Source organism: Carettochelys insculpta, chromosome 26 (genome assembly GCF_033958435.1).
Source record: "Carettochelys insculpta isolate YL-2023 chromosome 26, ASM3395843v1, whole genome shotgun sequence".
NCBI classification, from domain to species: domain Eukaryota; kingdom Metazoa; phylum Chordata; order Testudines; family Carettochelyidae; genus Carettochelys; species Carettochelys insculpta.
The window spans coordinates 3,208,488-3,227,690 of NC_134162.1; the positions used below are offsets into that span (position 1 = coordinate 3,208,488).

Sequence of the window (19,203 nt, forward strand, 5' to 3'; positions counted from 1 at the left end):
AAAGCAACCGCCAGCCACCAAAGCAATGGTGTGACTGACTGACCAGTCAGGAGATTATCCCTTTTCGGAATCATTTCACTGCAGCCAGGAGGGCTGGGGCCTCCCTTTCTGTTTTAAAGGACAGCAGAGGGTCCTCTCTAACCGCCTGCTGCTAAGAAAAAGTGCAGCATGCCAAGGGACTCGTGACAAGCCATGAGAGCCAGCAGCAACGGCTGTTTCTAGTCCCAGACCCTGCAGTAAGCGGGTGATGACAGAATCTCAATTTTAAAAACACTTTTCACCTTCCTGGCTGTGACGAAACCCTTGACTTGAGATCCTGGGAAAGTTGCCTTCCCTACTTCGTCGTCAGTGCAGATTTTACAGGAAACATCCCGGGTTCCGATTTAATCGAGGAAGGGCGGTCAGCCATTGCTATTTTCATCTGTAGTTTCAAAAATGTTAGTAAAACGTGTCATTCTTTACCAAAATAGCCAGCATTCACTGGTGAGGCTGGAAACGGCTTCTATCAATGCCATTTGCTTTTGTCTTGTAATGCACAAGTGGCTTGGCGAGAAAATCCGTGTAGTCAGCTGTTGCTAAGGTCAGGATATTTGGTGGTGTAGTGAAGACCCCAGCTCCAGGAGTCACGGTATCGTGCGAGACTCATTTCTAACCCTGGGTGCAGAGAATAACTTGCATACGTGACCAGGGGAGATCCCACATCCCAGAAACCAGAAAACAAACAAACGAGTCTGGCTTTTATTTTTCGGTTTTAGGATTTCTAAGCCAACTGCACCGTTTTGTGGCTCCGCTGTTCCCTGGATAGATGCTCTAGGCTGGTGATATGGTGAAACTGTCCATTGCCCGAATCTCATGATCCCTGGACAGGAAAAGCTGTTGCAGCACCCTGCAAATCCTGGGAAAGAATGTTGCCAGGTGGGGTGTCTGACCACGCAGGCAGTCACTAGTGGGCAGCCAGGAAGACTGAGCTATGCCTGGGGGAGCCCCTAGATCAGGAATGGTGTTTGCTGCAGGCCCACCTGTGTGGGCAGCTTCTCCGGCTGCTGCCTTGTAGGTAAGCGGATCCTGTATAACTCCCGGAGTGTCAGGCCCAGGCCTTTCGCCTGCTTTAAATCCGTGACGCTGGGTTTTAAAACTGAAGTTGGTGGCCACCTGCAAACACGCCGTGTGCCCCTATGCAAATTGGAGCACTAAAATGTTTGCGTCGACCAGTCCCGTGGCAATTCCGAGGCGTCAGTAACTCTTTCCCTAGAGGTCTCTTGGAAAGACATGCCGAGTGTACACCGAGCTCACGACAGCTCAGACCCCTGGGCTTGAGACCCCCCACCCCCAATGCCAGACTTCGGTACCGGGGGGGCGTGCCACTGCGGCCTCCTCGGTGGGCTTTGTTTGAGTGGCTAGGGCCACGACTCTTTGAACCAGGGACCATCGTGCTCCTGTGCATCTGTTACTGCAGGGCCCTGGCTTGTGATGGCAGCTTGGAGCCCTGGGGCTGGCTAACACCCATGATTAGCAATAACCCTCATCCTGGTGATTGGAAGCAGGCTGCAGGGAAAGCGCACAGCTCTTCCTCGCTTTCCTGACGCCAGCCGCATGTCTCTGGCCGCCTGGATCTCGTTTGCACCATCCTTGTTATTAAATAAAACCCCTCTCACTCGCAGATTCCGGTCCCATTCTGTCTGGAGCCGGGCTCCCAGCCCCCAAGGACTGCGCCACTTACCCTGCCGAGGTATCGCTGCTCCTCTCTGGGGGGGTTCGTGTTACACCCGCCGGGAGGTCGGTCAGTGGGTGAAACATTCACAGAGGACGAGGATCAACATTCAGGGCATTAAATCACTGGCTTTATGGCTTAGCTAAAGGACATGACCTGATCCCTGTGAGCCTGTGCATGACAACACGACTCAGGGCCTGTTGGGAGACAGGCAGGGCATGGGGTAAGAGGTCCCCGAGCCCTGAATGCATCCCACAGAGCTGTTCCTCTCACTCCTGCCTTCCCACAGCCCAGGGGCTATTTCTCAAGGCTGGCTGGCTCCTGCCCTGTCCAGGGTGCATTGGCATTGGCGATTCCAGGCGGTCTGGGGCTTGCATGCGGTCCTTCTCCATAAATCCCTAGATTAGAGCCAGGCGAGTCCATCTGCTCAGCTCATCTGAGCTCCTGTAACGCCGGCCGTGGAATTTCACTCACTCACTCCCCTCGACCGAGCCCAATGCCAGCTCCCAGCGAACACCCCCCAGCGGTCCAGGGGAGCAGAGGTGTGGGAAGAGAGGGCTCTGCAGAGTTGTAGGAAAAGCCCTGACACGTTCCACGGACTGGACAGGTTCAGACAAGCGCTCAGGCACCACGGTTAAAGTGAGGAGAATCGGCCATTGGCATAACTCTCCGAGGCTGTCTCGGACTTGCCATCGCTGGACAATTGTAAATGGGGGCAGGTGTTTCTCTAGAAGACCTGCGGTAGGTCAGACGGGGATTCACTCGGGGAAGCGCCCTGGCCTGGGCCAGGCAGGGCGTCAGGCTAAGTGACCGCAAAGGTCCTATCTGGCCTTGGAATCTGTGGCCGTTCTGGGCGTAATGTGAGCGCCGGCCTGACCTGCACTCGCAGTGCTTGTGAATGCTTACGCAGCAGCCAAACCGGGGTGTGTCGTCGTGCCACTGTCCCCGGCCAGCTCCTATGTGTGACCAGCTGAGCTTTGATTTGCATAAAGAGGAGTGTTCGTGGAGCTGTTCGTTACCCACTCATTATCCTGACTGCAGCCGGTTAGGGAGCAGGACCTGCCCCGTCAGAGTCCGTTGAGCAGAGCAGGCATTGGAAACATCTGCCAGATATCGAGGGGGGCATCCACCCAGGCATGGCACACAAGTGTCTGCACCCTCACCTGCAGCACAGAGGGAACCAGGCCAGGGCACAGCAGGGGCTACTCTGGACCAGCCAGCTGAGACTGGGCCCTGCACTGCAGGAGGTTGAATGTACCCAGTGGACAACATGAGCTGGCCCACAGTTCTGACCCATTTCCCCCAGGCACTGCGCTGACCCTGTGCCGATGGAAGTGGCATCGGAGGGTTCTCTGGAGACACTGTCGCTGCAGGGAGCGGGACAGCAGGCACACAGAGAACGGGGTGAGAGAGGCTGGAAGCAGCTCAGCCGCAGGGACTAACAGTGCAGACAGAGTCCCACTGGCTCTCTGCACATGAAACCCTCGGAGCTGGGATAAGTGCTGTGAGCCACGGCCTCGCGCCCTCGGCCAAGTGATGGGCTGAGAGCAGACCCAAGTGAATCTGTGCCAACAGGCCCCACTTTGGGGTCGCTCTTGGTTATCCTTCGGGGAGAGCTGGATACACCTCACACCCTGGAATTCACCTTCACTTGCTCATCCCTGCTCTGCTTGGTCTGGCTTTAAATCAGTGCCGCGTATCCGCACGTAACAGCAATGCACAGACAGCCAGGAGAGCTTGCCAACATCGGCTGCAAGCTCGTCTTTGGCAATGGGCCGGGGCAAAGTCCTTGGGCTCTCAGAGCCCTATTCTGGGCACTGGGGGGCTGTGAGGAAAAGGGGAAAGGCCAGGCAGGTTCCTCTCCAGCCAAGCTAGGAGTTGAGGGCAGTGTGTGTCCTCGTGCCTGGGACTTGGCAACAGGCAATAGACATTCTGTATTAAAGGATCTAATACCAGGCTGAGGGCTGACACGTGCGAATCACAGTCACATAGTCAAGCTGTAATTCGCCGGTACTTGCCTAGAGATTGAGGTTACGTCTACGCTACGCCAGGGATTGATCCACCAGGCATGGGTTTATCGCACCGTGGAAGATGCAATAAATGGTGGATGCCGGTACTCCAGCAAAACGTGAGTCTTTGGCCTCGACGGGAAAGCAGCCCCCACTGATCTCACTGCGAGGAAGTCACCACGGCAGGAATGTCAACCGCAGCTATGCGGTTTGCGTAGGTGAAGTCAACCAACAGTATAGTGGAGGCTGGTCCTAGAGAAGGTCCAGTAAAACCCCCAGCAGCTGAGCCGGGGTCAGCCCGGCCCTGAACGCTGTGTCGTTTCCATCTGTGCAAACAGAGGCTGACGAGCATGCAGCTTGGAACAGAAGGACGTACGCTGCTGCGGACACATCCACGCCGAGGCAGCTTCCCAGGCATTCCCAGAATACCAGACATTAGGGTGCGTCTGGAAGCAGCGCCTCCCAGCCTTGCCAGTGTGATCGCTCGTGCTCAGTGCGTGCCAGGTCACGCCACCCAAGGGATGCCATCTGAAGGAGCTCTCTGCCCCAACCCTGCTGGTGTGACCTCACTATCACAGCATGTGGGACATCACACCAGATGGGGAGAGAGGGCCACCTTCTTTAAGAGTGAACTGCCCCAGCCCAGCGGCTGGGCCTCGTTTGCAGGGTGCTCTTAAAAACGGTGGCCCCTGTCCAATGCTCGATGAAATCATGTCTGGTTTTATTCCTGAACCAGCTGGGGAGAAGCTCAGCAGCAGGACTGGCTGCTGAAGAGCCACACGAATGGCCTGCCTCAAGGCCCGCTCTCTCCTCTGCCCTGGCTGGCTCCTGTCCTGTCCAGGGTGCATTGGCGCTGGCAGTTCCAGGCGGTCTGGGGCTTGCATGTGGTCCTTCTCCGTAAATCCCTAGGTTAGAGCCAGGCGAGTCCACGTGATCGGCTCATCTGAGCTCCTGTAACACCGGCCGTGGAATTTCAACCACTTACTCCCCTCGATCGAGCCCGATGCCAGCTCCCAGCGAACTCTGGTGGGTCTGGATTTATAAATCCCAGCTCCAGGAGAAATACAGACTCTAACACCATTGAAGTTAATGGGTTAGATATAGCCAAGGCAAGGCAAGCAGTGGCAGAGACTAGCCACCCGAGAGTGTTGCCAGTGTCTCAAATCAGATGTTACTCTGGGCAACTGGTCCCCAGCGCGGCAGGCATTCTAACGCACTCCACGATCAGAGCTAGTGTGGTACATCTCTGAGAGCAGGAAAGTCCGTCTCCAGCATGGAGTGTAAATGTGCCCAGAAAATGACTCCCAAAGTGCAAAGCTGGTGGAAAGTCAAAGCCCTGCAGCCTGAAAGCTGCATGTGTGGTAAATGTTGCAGGAATGGCTTTTGTATGCAGTATGAGTAGGGAAGCAGTCTGCTTTCCCTGGAATTTGGACAGACCCGGCCAGAACACTGGACTGTTGCGTACGGATTGGATAAACGGAGTTCAAGGTGGACAGAAAGCGGGCCAGATGAAAACAAAAAAAGCAGCCCAGTAGCACTTTAAAGACTAACAAAATAATGTATTAGGTGATGAGCTTTCGTGGGACAGACCCACTTCTTCAGACCATGGCTCTACCAGAACAGACTCAATATTTAAGGCACAGAGAGCCAGAAGAGTAATCAAGGTATAGCTATCATCTGAAGAAGTGGGTCTGTCCCACGAAAGCTCATCACCTAATAAATTATTTTGTTAGTCTTTAAAGTGCTACTTGGCTGCTTTTTTTTGTTGTGATAGTATGAAGACTAGCACGGCTTTCCCTGTGTTACTGGCTAGATGGTTAGACACAATGGGTAGTGATCAATGGCTCAGTGTCTGGTTGGCAGTCGGTTTCAAGTGGAGTGCCCCAAGGATCGGTTCTAGGGCCGGTGCTGTTCAACATCTTTATTAATCACCTGGATGAGGGGATGGATTGTACCCTCAGCAAATCTGCAGGTGGCACTAAGCTAGGGGGTCAGATAGATACATTGGAGGGTAGGGGTAGGGTCCAGAGTAACAAAGACAAATTGGAGGATTGGGCCAAAAGAAATCTGACGAGGTTCAACAAGGAGAAGTGCAGACTCCTGCACTGGGTACAGAAGAATCCCAAGCACTGTTACAGGCTGGGGACTGATGGGCTAAGTAGCAGTACAGCAGAAAAGGACCTGGGAATTACAGTGGATGAAAGGCTGGGTGTGAGCCAACAGTGTGTCCTTGCAGCCAAGAAGGCTAATGGTATATTGAGGTGCATTAAGAGGAGCATTTCCAGCAGATCTAGAGAAGTTATTATTCCCCTCTACTCAACACTGGAGAGGCCTCATCTGTACTATTGCAGACAGTTCTGGCTCCCTGCCCCCCAAGTACAGAAAGTGTGTTGATGCATTGGAGCAGGTCCACCAGAGGGCAATCAAAATGTTTCCGGGGCTGAAGCACGTGACCTACAAAGAGAAGCTGAAGGATTTGGGCTTATGTAGTTTGCAGAAGAGAAGAGTGAGGGGTGATTTGATAGCAGCCTTCAGCTTCCTGAAGGGGGGCTCAAAAGAGGATGGAGAGAGGCTATTCTCAGTAGTGACGGATGGCAAAACAAGGACCAATGGTCTCAAATTACAGTGGGGAAGGTCTAGATTGGATATTAGGAAAAACTATGTCACTAGGAGGGTGTAACAGCAGCGAAGGGTCCTGTGGCACCTTATAGACGAACGGAAAAGTTTTGAGAGTGAGCTTTCGTGAGCACAGACTCACTTCATCAGATGCTGGGTGGGGTGACCCTAAGTGGGACAAGAAAATGTTGGGAAAGAACTGGGGACAATCAGAGGAATTATGCTTGCAGTGCTGTAAGCACTTTTATTCCTGGGTAACTGCAGCCACCATAAGGCAGCTGTCCGGGGCTCCCTGTGTGGGCAAAGGAAAGTGCTCCAACTTCTGGATGGAGACCAGTGGCTTTTGCACGTCTTCCCTGTTGTTCCATCCAAGTGACCCTCACTAGGCACGTTCTGCAGACCTGTCATTTTCTCGTTCACCGGCCGTTGTCCACTCGCCCTGCAGTAGGAAGTATCAGTTCCCAATTTATTCTCCAGCTGATTCAGTCCATCTGTCTTCAATTGCTCTTTAAATTCTCTCCCTCTCACCCTGCCTTCCCCTCCTCCCCTGGGCTCAGTCATTTCCATCCAGGTGTCCTGAGGAGGAGCCTTTCTGCTGCTTCAGTTGTCAGGCAGAAGCAAATGCAGCCATCACATTTGCATTTTGCTTTCCCTGGACCCAGCTTCCTCCACTCGCCACCTCCAGAATCTGACACTTTGACAAGGCTTACAGCACAGACCTGGTCCCATTTGTGCTGATTGTTGTTATTTTTCTATCATTTATCCAACATTTAGTGCTTTTCCGGTAGCGATGCTCATCTGACCTGACTCTGCTCATTGATAAGATAAGGAAACACAGACCGGCAGAGATGACAAGGGGGCCTGCAGGCAGAGCTGGTCAGTGTCTGCAGCAGGGATATTTTTTCTCCTACTTCTCATCACCACTGCCACAGAGCTACCAACAACCGACCATTCTGGTTCTGGGGTGGCTGGAACAGGGCACTCTGTATTCCCCACCCTGCACACCCAGAACTTGTATAGGCTTTGCTAGAATCGGTTTAAAAACCGATTGAGTTAAACCAGAGCAAACCCCAGTGTGGACACATGAAATCCTGGTTTCCAGTGGCCTAGGAGTAACTCTCCCTGCCTTTAATGCCAGTGCTGTGTGTGCGTGCAGGTCAGAACCGGGGAGCAGGATGCTGCTGGGGGTAATGGTTTACACTGCAGCTAAAGCTGTGGTTTCAGTACGTGAGCGGTGGTGGCTTGTGCGCAGAGAGCTTTGGCAGGGGGTGACAGTGTGACTCGCGAACCCAGCAAATCCACAGCCGGCTGCTAGCGATCTGCTGCGTTCGTGATTCGTTTTTCATAGCAACCAGAGGGCGTCCTGTCCCCCCTGGACTGCTCTAGCTTACAGCAGGAACCAAGACGGGCCCTGGACAGCCGCCAGGGCAAAGAGCTGCAGGGAGACCCTCAGTCATCTCTGTTGCACCCTCCAGAGCGGCATGGATACCCACTGACCAGGGCCAGTGGTTTCTTCCAGGACTATGGTTTCCGTTTGCTTTTGCTTCTGCTCAAACACCTGAGTAACGAGCTGGAAGGGAAGCTCGTGTGTTCACCATTGAACAGACAGGAGCCTCTCCAGATGCAGCAGAGTGGGGACGGTCAGAGCAACCTGCCTGGCACTGTTCCGGCCTTGCCCATGCTTGTTAGTTGTACTATGTTACCTCTGCTGACAGAGCTAGGGCAGTGCCACTGCCCGCCCCCACCAGCTGCTGCAAGCAGGACCAGGCAGCTTTCTACTGCAGGAGAAGGGGGGAATTTGTAGCTTAGAATAAGGCCCAGGTGGAAACCCAACCTTATCCCTGTCCAGCTCTCGAGCAAAGGCCAGGCTGAGGGTGCAGCAAGGCAGGAGAAGACCCATTGGCTCTGTGTGTGCACAGCCCCTTCCTGCCCTTGGCGCCCCCAGGGTGAACCCCAGAAGGGGCAGACCCACGCGGTGTTGGGGTGACCGGCCCACGGCCGCACAAGAACTCTGAGGTTGAACTTTGAGCAGAGCTCAGCAAGGCCAATGCCTGGCCAGGTACTTTAAGCCCAAGTCCCCCTCTTCACAGCTTTCCTGGGCGCGACTGAGCCCCAGTTGCTGCCGTGTCTCTCGTTGCCCTGTTGATTACTAGCCTTAGGACCAGTACTTGGAGCTGCTGGGACTGTGTCTAATTTGCTTCTTCATGTTGCTTTGGAGCAGAGAAGTGGGGGCAGTGAGGGACTCAGTGCACTGGTCCACGGGGCAACTCTGGAGAGCTGCAGAGGCTCCCAGCAGGTGGATTGGCTTTGGGGAACATCTAACTCCCTGGCTGTGCTGGTGCAGTTTGCACAGGGAGCTTGAGCCCATTACCGGCCCAGCAGAAAGGCTCCCGCTAGGTTAACTGCAATGAGCTTTGGATCAGGCTTATAAAAAAGGCACCGTGGCGTTTACCCAAATGCATGGGCATCTTTGCTTCCCGGGGGCTGACCTGACTGCTTGGGAACTATCCCCTTGGTCGTGTTCCTCCCACCACCACGCCACTGAGCCCTGCTCACCACCAGGCCTTGTGCATCACCAGCGCTGTCCAGGCTCATCGCTGGGGACAGCGCCGAGCCATCTCAGGGACCTTCCATTCCAGAGGTGAGACTGGAGGGCTAGGAATCCCAAGCGGCCAAGGAGGGGCTGAGGTGCACAGTGCCCAAAGCCCCCTACTGACAGCACACAGCTTACGTAAGGGATTCCCGGCTAATCCTGACATGTGACCCACACCCACGTGCTGCAGAGCAAGGCCAAATAAACCAGGTTTCGGCCACCATGACCTGGGACGGGGAGTTCCTTGCCAGCTCCACACAAGGCGGCTACTGAGACCCAGAGCTTGTTAGCAAGAAACAGGCCGCCCTGGGCCTGAGAAAGCAGCGCTCAGTACCACCACAAAGTGCCATTGGTGCTCCTTGGCCTGTCTCCCACTAGGGCCGCCCCCAATGGTTCAGAGGACGGAGATTTAAAAACCAAGCCCTGAATACAGCGGATGGGGAGCCCACCCTGGCCCCTACAAGGGACTGGCTGAGACCTTGAAGCAAGAGCTTGTAGGCACATAAGACACAGCCTGGGGCTCACGTCTCGTGCATGTGTTATGTGACCAGCACCCTGCAACCCTTCTGGGGGTGGCCACAGCAGAAAGAAAGAACAGTGACAAATTAGTGTGTTTGTGTTCCGGCTCTGGTGCGGCGGAGCCGGCTGCAGTTGGTGAGCAAGCAGCTGGGAATAAGTTTCCAACTTCAACCTTGTACGTGCTTATCTGTTTTACAACGGGTCCTTAAACACTTCCTGGAGAAACAGCTGAGGTTTCCCAGTTCTGAGCGCTCGTCCTCCAGGCCTCTGTGCAGCGGAATCTGCAAGATCTGAAGCAAGGACAGGCCGGGGAAAAGGAACGGCCAGAGATCAAAGCAGTTCTGTCAGGGGGAGGTTCGGTGAGCTCAGCCACCAGTCTGGCTTGTAGTTCTCTGCAATCAGAACGGAGATAAACTGCATTTCAGCTGGACTGTGCATTCTCACTCTTCTCCCGCTCCATGGGATTAGCTGAGTCCTGCCTTCACTAGAGAATCTTTCTCTGATTGATTTACACAGGGATCTTGCTAGAATACGGAGCACCGTCGTAAGACTTGCCTTGTATGAGCGCAGGGCATCTGCTAGGCCAGGGGAGCTTGAAAAATTGTAGTTCTTCTCTCCAAACAAAAATCCAAAGAAACAAACCATATTTGTTTAATGTGAAAAGTATCTCAGAAATGTTAATTTTTTTGTTAACCCAAAATGGAAATATTTCACGTTGATTTGCTTTTCTCTAAAGGATTCTTTTTTTAGTTTCCCCTGGAAAAAGGATACTGGGGGGCAGGGGAGGCAAAACCTGAAAATATTTTGTTTCAAGTGAGGCCTAAAAGAAGCTGAAAACTTCCGACTGACCTGGTCGTTTTCTGTAAACGTGCTTGTACTGCTAGAAAAACATTTTTGCAAGGAAGAAACCCCTTTTGAACGAAAAACAAAAACAACCTGTGTTCTGGCTCCATTAGTGGTGTGCCCTGGAGAATGGAATAATTATGCATAATACACAAGTGCAAATTTCTCTAATGTCAACAGGGCCTCAGTCGCCAACTCTGACTTGAAATGAGAGGTGGCCGCTGGGAGTGGAATCAGGCTGAGCTTTAAAGCAGGCGTTGTTTTGGAAAACGACTGTAATTGTAACGTGAGTGTATTGTGCTCTTCAGCCAGAGTTTCCCATAGCGTGGTGATTGGTGGAGCTGAAAACCAAGAGAGAAGAAAAACCCATTAGCGCACACCAAAGGGGGATGTAATAAAAGTGTAAATTAATCGCGTTTAAGGCCAGAAGGGACCGTTACTTCATTTAGTCTGGCTTCCTGCACAGCACAGGCCATTACGTTTCACCCAGTTATCTCGGTATTGAGCCCCATAACTTGTATGTGCTGCAAATCCCTTTTGTAGAAAGGTGCCGGTCTGGGTCAGAAGACATCAAGAGATGTCATTGCTCTGGCAGGGGCAAGGTGGAGGGATGGTCCCAGGGTTTACCATCCCCACAGTGAGACATCTGCCCCTGCCTTGGGTGTGAACGGGTCTGGTTTGAACTTCCGGCTCTGGCTGTTGTGGTGCTTTTCTCCAGTTCCAGACACGAGGCGTAGCACTCAGGGATGCATTCGCTATTCGTGCTAGTTTCTGAGCACCTGCACTGGTGCCAGGCTCCGCAGGATGTCAGCCCTGCACAGAGACGGGCCAATTTCAGCATGAGTCAAGTGAAGGTGAAAACGGTACTGGAGCTGGATGGAGGCCAAAGGCAGCTGAGGGCCCATTCGCACCCCAGCGGTCCCTCGCGTCTCCCGGGCTCCGTGCCTGGAGCTGTGTTGCGGGGGTGTTTTCAGTGAGGTGAGGGAGTGGGGTGGAGATGGAAAAGGCCTGGGAAAGGAGACGGAAGGGGGTCCGGAGGCACTGGCAGAGCACAGAGGACTCGAGGGGGGACATAAAATACCATGCTTCTGTCTGACAGAGGTTTATGCTGCTGCCCATTACCACAGGGCCTGGACACTCGGTATGTAGTACATCCAAGAGATTTGCTGGAATCTCTGATCCTGTTCTGTTTTCAGGGTCAAATCCTGGTGTAGGGCATTTGGGTTTGATTTGCTTAGGTGTTCCTAAGGCCATTATTTAACTTCATCAGGAATGAGAAAAACCAGCTCACTAGGAGGAATGCATCACTGAGAGAGGTGGTGAGATTTCCAGACGCAGAGGTTTTTAAGTCCTGGCTTGACACAGCCCTGGCTGGGATGATTTAGTTGGAGTTGGTCCTGCTCTGAGCAGGGGGCTGGACCTGATGACCTCCTGAGGTCCCATCGGTGGTTCTACGATTCTGTGGTGATTCAGGGTTTGGTAGATGGGGTAACAGTGCAATGTTGCACCCTTGTTGTGGAAAGAACTTGCACGTTAATGTCTCCCAAGTGACCTTGCACGAGTGCTGTTCTAAGCCTTGTCCTGCGCCTCTCCCTTCATCATGGACGCCTGTGGCCTCGTCTTGCCTTGATGTGGATTACACACTGCCCGGTAACACTGGGGAAGGAAGTGCACACAAACGCACGTGCACAGACAGACACGGAAATGTGCATTCACTCTCACACGCTCACGCACACCCGCACTGATCCTGTCTCAGGCATACTCCACTTCTGATATTTAAAGTTAAGCCAATCGCCGGTCTGGCCTCCCACCCAGTAAGTGCTGGACGCAGCTGAGGAGAGGCGCTGTCTTGAGGGTCCCTGCTCCTGGGGCAGTGTGATGGAGTTGGGGGGTGCATGTGTGAGACTCAGGCTGGATGTGTGTGAGACAAGCAGAGCAGCTCCCAGCGGCTAAGGATGACGCTGGGGCTATAACCTAGGCTGGCAGGTAACACCTCTGCCCTGAACAAAGAGAAGGGAGGAGCCGAGCTGGGTTTGAATCGGAGGCGGCAGTGAGAAGCTGGGGGAGAGGGAGCTGGAAGGCAGCCAGCTGGGCGAGGGGGAAGCTACACCCCAGAGGGGCACCCCTCGGGCTCCTCTCCCCAGGACGGGTTGGAATGACTGTCTCTGATTGCTGCACTGACTCTTCTGTGAGAAACTGGGCCTCTGTCGCCTAATAAACTTCCTGTTCTACCTGCTGAGTGAGAGTCACTCCTGCCTGCGGACAGGGTGCAGTGCGTGGGGACCCCTGAACCCCATCACAGGCAGTTCTGCAGCGGTGCAGTTTAGGGGGCGTACAGCTTGTGAGACCCCCTAGAGTCCTGAGAATTGAATGGGTGGGTGCAGCAGGCGAGCCTGGAGCCAGCAGGGGAAGCAGACGGGTGGCCATTACCAAGGGACGGATGGTGCAGAGGGCTGATGGGAGCTCTAGGGCGGGTGGCGGAAGGATGAGGGGGGCCGGGCAGGGGTTTGATGCAGCCCTGTGCGCGCAGACAGGGAGGTGGTGTGCGCGGCCTGCGAGGGAGGTGGGGGGGGTGCAGCCAGGAGAAGTGGGCAGTGGGGCGTCTGTGTGAGGCACCAGTAGCGTGCGCGGTGGGGTCTGTGCGTTGTGGAGTGCAGGTGGGTGAAGAGGCCATGTGCGGTATCGGTGGCACCGTGCAGGGAGGGCACTGAGCACGGTGCCAATGGGGCGCGCTGTGATGTGACCGAGCTGTGCCGGGGCCACGCTGTGGGGGGTGTAGTGGAGCACGGGGGGGGCCGTGGGGCTGAGGGCATAGGCTGGAGGGGTTGTTTACATGACCATAGCAAGTAGCAACCCCAGATGTGGGCCAGCTCTCGTTGTGCCCGGTGCTGCACAAGCAGAATCAACTGACAGCCCCTGCCCCCAGGTGCCTCCCGTCAGAGCGTAAGACAAGACAGCAGCGGGATGCTGCCAGACAGGGGAGCCCCGGATGGCGTGGGGGTGGCAAGGGGGTGAGTGCTGTGTGCCCCGTTCCAGGCGGGAGCGTGGGGGATGGGGCCTGTCTGGCAGGGCGTGCGCACGCCCCAGGTCTCCATGACCTGGGCAGTTTTGTGGGCGATACCATTCCCCGCAGACCGACAGGCTTTTGGGCAAGGTGGGGCAAGTGTCCAGCAGGGGCAGGTCCCCTGCACCCCCACATCCCCACTCTCACTCCTCGGGGGCTTCGTGCCAGCCAGGCAAATGTAAGTACTGTCACAGACCCGGCCAGGGCTCTCAGCCAGGGCCTGTTCTCCCCCGGTTCAAATACACCCACGGTGCCTCTCTGGGATCCCAATGGGCAAGAGAGAGGGGCCATCCCACCAGCTTCCCTTGGTCCGAGCCTGCAACGGCTCCTCAGCGGGGTCCTCAGGGCCCTGGAGACCCATTCATCCCACCAGAGAGCCCCAGGCACTGCTGAGCAGGTGAGGAATAAGTCGCGCCCTCTGCCCACTCCACCCTGCTCCCCGCACAGCCCCCCAGGCAGATTCCTCCCCTGTCTCTGAGCTGTCCCTCTGCCAGAGGTGCTCCCCTCCTCACGAGTCTGGGGCCTGCACGCCCCACTCCAGCGACGGGCCAGAACATCTAGCCCGCCCCAGGCGCAACTTGGGAGCCAGCGGCCCTCTGGAGTGGGATCCCGGTGGCTCATCCAGGAAGCCCCCGTCGGTGCAAGTGAGAAATATCCCTTTTCCCAGCTGGGTCAAACTTGCAGGGCCACGCCGAGCAGAGAACGGCGCCACCGAAGCGCCCCAGGCTTGACCCCAGCCACCCGGCCTCACCCCTCTGCTCCCCGTCCCCGTCCCATGGCTCCTGGGTGGCCCTACTGGCTGGGTGTCTTTGCCCTGAGTCACTCGCTGTTTCCCAGAGGCTGCTCCATGCCTGGAGCATAAATCACTAGCTCAGAGCACAGGCTCCGCTCACCGAGGAAACAGCGCAACTCTCAGGCCTCCGTGGGAGCCAGCCGCCCCTCTGTGGACAGGAATCATCTCCCAGACAAGAGGAGCTTAGCAGCGGAAACCAGTGGGGACAGACTGCGGCAAACCCCCCTCCGCTGGAGATGCACAGAGCCCCGATGGTTACTGAATAATTCATGGTCAGTGCTAGCAGCCTGTCCATCTGCGCCTCCCGCCTTGTCCTGCTCTGGGGGTGTGACACGCTACACCTGATGACATCCTGGGCATTAGCACAGCCCAAGCCCACAGAGCTGCCTGAAGTGCAAGGTGACCTGCCATGGGCCCGAGCCCTTACTTAGTTTTCTGAGTGTTTTAAATGCCCCAAAGCATTTGGGGGGACAGTTCCTTTTCAGCTGGGTTTTGGCAGCAGAGCTCCAGAGCTCATCTCCCCAGGAGACTTTGGAAGACCAGACACCAGGCAGGATTATGACCCCACAAGCACCCAAGAAATGCCGCCTGGAGCCATGAGATTGGGAAGGAAGGTGCCACTTTGCAGTTTGTTTGAGTTCCCCCGTATCTCACTGAAACGCCCAACAAACAGTTGGCAGAAGGGCATTCTGTGTTAAAGTTTCAACCCCTCCCGCCCGTCAGCTCAGTGCTGGTGAAATTTGGGTGCTCACCCGGGCCCAGACCCTCCTGGGAGACCTTCTGCAGAATCAGGGACAGCGAGACCTGCTGTTCCGACAGAAAACTTTTTTCAGGCTCTATTGATCAGTCGCAACAATATTTTAAGGGGAACAAGCCCAGGATGTTCTCCTGTGACAGGCGGACCAGTGGAGCTCTGAAGAACCAGAGCAGAGCTGAGCAGTGCAGAGTGCCAGCGGTCTGGGTCACTCCCACCCCTCCTACCAGACCTAAGATACAGCAGGAGTTCCTCGGAACTTGGGAAGGGACACATTAGGAAATGAATAGTAACAGAGAGGAAGCCGTGCTAGTCTATACACTATCAAAACAAAAACCAGTCAAGTAGCACTTTAAAAACTAGCAAAATAGTTTATTGGGTGAGCTTTCGTGGAACAGACCCACTTCTTCAGACCATAGCCAGACCAGAACAGACTCAATATTTAAGGCACAGAGAACCAAAAACAGTAAGCAAGGAGGACAAATCAGAAACTTTCTTCACCAACCCGGGGCGGGGGGCGGGATCAATTTCTCCTGCAGCCGCAAGCTGGCACAGCAGGCAGCTTTTTGCTGATTGCTTCCTTGGAGTCAGGACTTTTCTGTGGGGCAGTCCAGGTCACAGCCAGCCAGGCCGCACCAGCTGAACAAGCCATACAGCGCTCCCCTGAGCACAGTCCCAGAGAGCCGCACCGTCATTCGGCTGTCGCACACCAGCGTCGCCGTGCCCGAGCCGTCTGATCCTTGTGTCGCATGGTGATACAACAGGCCATCACGTTGTGGCTATGGCCCTTCAACAACCTACAGGAGGGGCACAGCTTTGTCACGGCCCTCAGGGCCCGATTCTCCCCTGCCCGCACCATGTGCGACATTTGCCCCTGTGCAAAGTGAGTGTGAAACGCTCCCACCAGTGGAGTGGAATGAAGTGCTCTGCTTTCAGCCACAGCTGCGAGCAGATAACCTAGGAGTGCTCTGATCTGCACTGGCTGGGGGTTTAAAACTCCCTATGGCCTTGCTCCGCCCGAGCTCACCGAGTTGGGCCCAGCGCTCCTCTGATAAATGGTCTCAGGTTGCGGTTGGGAAGGTCCAGGTTGAACATTTGGAAAAACTTTTTCGCTAGGAGGCTGGTGAAGCATTGGAATGGTCTGCCCAGGGAAGTAGTGGAGTCTCCATCCCTGGAGGTGTTTAAGTCTCACCTCAACAAAGCCCTGGCTGGGCTGATCTGATGGTTTTGGTCCTGCTTAGAGCAGAGGGCTGGACTTGATAGCTTTTTTAGGTCTCTTCCAGCTCTATTGTTCTATGATTCTATGACCAGGGTAACTCTTCTGAGGTAAATGTAAAACTGGGGTGAGACCAGACTCAGTCCCCAGCCTTCTCTCTGTCCCACCCCAGAGGTCTCACCCCCATAGCTCAGGAGTTTTCTCCACTCCAGCCTCTGACCTCCCTGTCTGTTTCATCTCAGCTCCCCTGTCTGGGCTCCCTCCCAGGGCACCATCACCTCCCTCTCAGGCAGTCATCGGGGCTGGATGCTGCGGCCAGAGGTGCCAAGGAGCTCAGTACCTGGCATGGCCCCAGCCTGGGCTCTCCTGCAGACCCGGTCACTCGGTTGGGTGACTCTGGGAACCGAGCTCTCCAAGGTTCCTCCTGCTGCCAGGCTTGGAGCTGGGATTCTCCCTGTGTCTATATCCACCTGGTGTTTTTTGTCCCCCCACAGCTACAAGAACGTGGTGACCCCCAAACGAGCGGCTGTGGCCATCGCTTGCTGCTGGATTGTTTCCCTCCTCGTGGGGCTGACTCCCATGTTTGGCTGGAACAACCTGCACAAGATGAGGACGCAGGAGGCGAACGGCAGCCACACGTCATTCGTCATCAGGTGCCAGTTTGAGAACGTCATCAGCATGGAGTACATGGTGTACTTCAACTTCTTCATCTGGGTGCTGCCTCCCTTGATGCTGATGCTCATCATCTACCTGGAGGTCTTCAACCTCATCCGCAAGCAGCTGGACAAGAAGGTCTCCGCCAACTCCTCGGACCCGCAGAAGTATTATGGGAAGGAGCTGAAGATCGCCAAGTCCTTGGCCCTGGTCCTCTTCCTGTTTGCTTTGAGCTGGCTTCCTCTGCACACACTGAACTGCATCACCCTGTTCTGCCCATCCTGCCAGACCCCCAGCATCCTGATCTACATCGCCATCTTCCTGACTCACGGCAACTCCGCCATGAACCCCGTCGTCTATGCCTTCCGCATCAAGAAATTCAGGGTCACCTTCCTGCAGATTTGGCACCAGTACATCTGCTGTGAGACCGACAAGAATGCGAACACCCTAGACAACACAGAGCTAGGCAACTGGCCTCTGGAGAGAGCAGGGCCTGTCCCAGATATGCCCTACCTCGATTTGCAAAAGGTCCTCTAGTATCCGGACAGCCCAAGTGGCTTCACCCTGGACATGCACTCCAGGGCTGCTGTGGGGCGGGGACAGCCAGGACCCAGGGGGCTGGGGACGGTCAGACCAAGCAGGTGTTTACAGGAGCTAGCCTAGGGCATTATTTATTCACAGCTGTCGGACTCTTCGGGTAGCGTAGGCTGCACTTGTCTGTATCGAGGAATTCCCAGGAGAACTGTACAGGCAAGGATGTGGTTTGTCTTTGACTCCAATAAAAGGAAGACAGAAGCTCTGCAGCTGGGTTCTTGCTCCCAGGGGTCTCACGGCTGTGCTCACGCCGAGCGCCGGCAGAGCCAGAGGCTGCTCAGACCTGAAAGGGGCATGGAACGGCAGAGGGGCACAGCGCGAGATGACAGGGAAGTGGGTCGAGATTGTATATGGCCCCGTGTCCCTCTGCCCCACGTTTCCCATAAGGATTCCTGTGACACAGCCCCTCCCTTCCCTGAGTGGGGAAAGTGTTGCATCATGGGAATTGTAGTCCTACCATGGAGCTGAGCCTGTCCTGGGGAATGGAAGTAGAAGGACCCGAACTACTGTTTCCATGAGGCACCTGGGCACCATAGTGACTAGACCCATTTCAAAATTTGAGCTAATTATTTTGATGAGAAGTTCTGTCAGGATCTAGGCAGATGACAGGGGCTAAGCTGCCCACCTCTAGCAGGCCAGGCGTCTGGCTTTGAGCTGGACAGTCCTCTTTTTGAGAGGTTTGTGCCTCTCCGGTACCAGATGTGGCTGTGCCCCCACCGTCATAGCAGTGCGTGCAAAGTTGTGCCGATCTGTGGGAGGTCCCGGTGGTAGGAGAAGGCCCAACCTGTTTTGGAAGTAGTAGTTCCGGGCATACATCCATGGTCACCTTAGTTCCAACTGTACTAGTTTACCCCGGTGGCCCGGGAGCACATGCAATTCCCAGTGCAGATGCTCAGCTGGGGACTCAGGATGAACTATAGGTGATGAGGGTTAGAAGGGACCTCAACAGGTCACCTCATTCAAGCCCCTGCTCAAAACGGGACTAACCCCAACTGACTCATTCCAGCCAGGGCTTGGTCAAGCCAGGACTTAAAGACCCCTAAGGAAAGAGATTCTACCACCTCCCAGGGGAACCCATTGCTGAGCCTCACCACCGCCCCAGTGAACATTTTTCCTAACATCCAGCCGTGCTTCATGAACAAGGTAAGACAGAGCCTGGCAGCACACAGGGCTACTTTTACTCTCTCTCGTGCCTTGGTCAGAGTGTAGCCAGAGGCCTTCCTGAGGTAAGCAAGTTTGGCTTCCTTGTCTCAGGGATCTCTGATCTGAACTCTGAGCTCCCCTAGAAAGGCTCCATTCTGTGTCCTCTGCCCCACTCCTGCCTGTCTCATGGAGAGGGGGAGTCCCACTGGCTCAGGCCAGGTTCTCAGGCCCATTCTGGAGCAAAGAGCATTTAGCAGAACCGGAGCCATCCCATCTATAGGACAAGGTGGGACAGCCACCCCAGACCCTCCGTTTTCAGGCGTCCCGCAGTGCCCCACCTACCCTATGGACAGGAGGGGAAGGGTTACCTGGGGCAGGGGCGGGTGGCAGGGGAAGACAGCAGCAGTCGCATGGGATTGCCTCCCCCCAGCTCTTACCCGTGGCACTCCGCCGCACCCTCCTGAGCCCCATTTCTCTGTGGGCGGATGGGAGACTTCCAGCTGCCTGAGGAGATGCGAAGGTCTGTGAGCCAGGAGGCTGCAGCGGTGCACCCCATAGTGAGTGCGGGGGGGAGGCCAAGGAGAGAGGTGACCTCCTCCAGCTGCCGCTCCTGCTGCTGTCCACTACCTGTCCAAGGTAATCCCCCTATCCTGCCCCAGGGGAGGGAGCCAAGGGTGAGGGTGGGGGCCGCCCG

General features: G+C 55.4%; 1 protein-coding gene across 2 annotated transcripts in view; it reads left to right on the top strand.

Moving 5' to 3' along the window:
* ADORA1 (adenosine A1 receptor) overlaps nucleotides 1–19,203 on the top strand; it is a 59,850-nt gene that overhangs the window by 32,220 nt on the left and 8,427 nt on the right. For both annotated transcript variants that reach the window (XM_074977640.1, XM_074977639.1), the window contains exon 3: nucleotides 16,613–18,509. In XM_074977640.1, coding sequence (XP_074833741.1) covers nucleotides 16,613–17,309 — 697 coding nt within the window. In that variant the 3' untranslated portion in view covers nucleotides 17,310–18,509. The remainder of the gene's footprint in view (nucleotides 1–16,612; nucleotides 18,510–19,203) is intronic.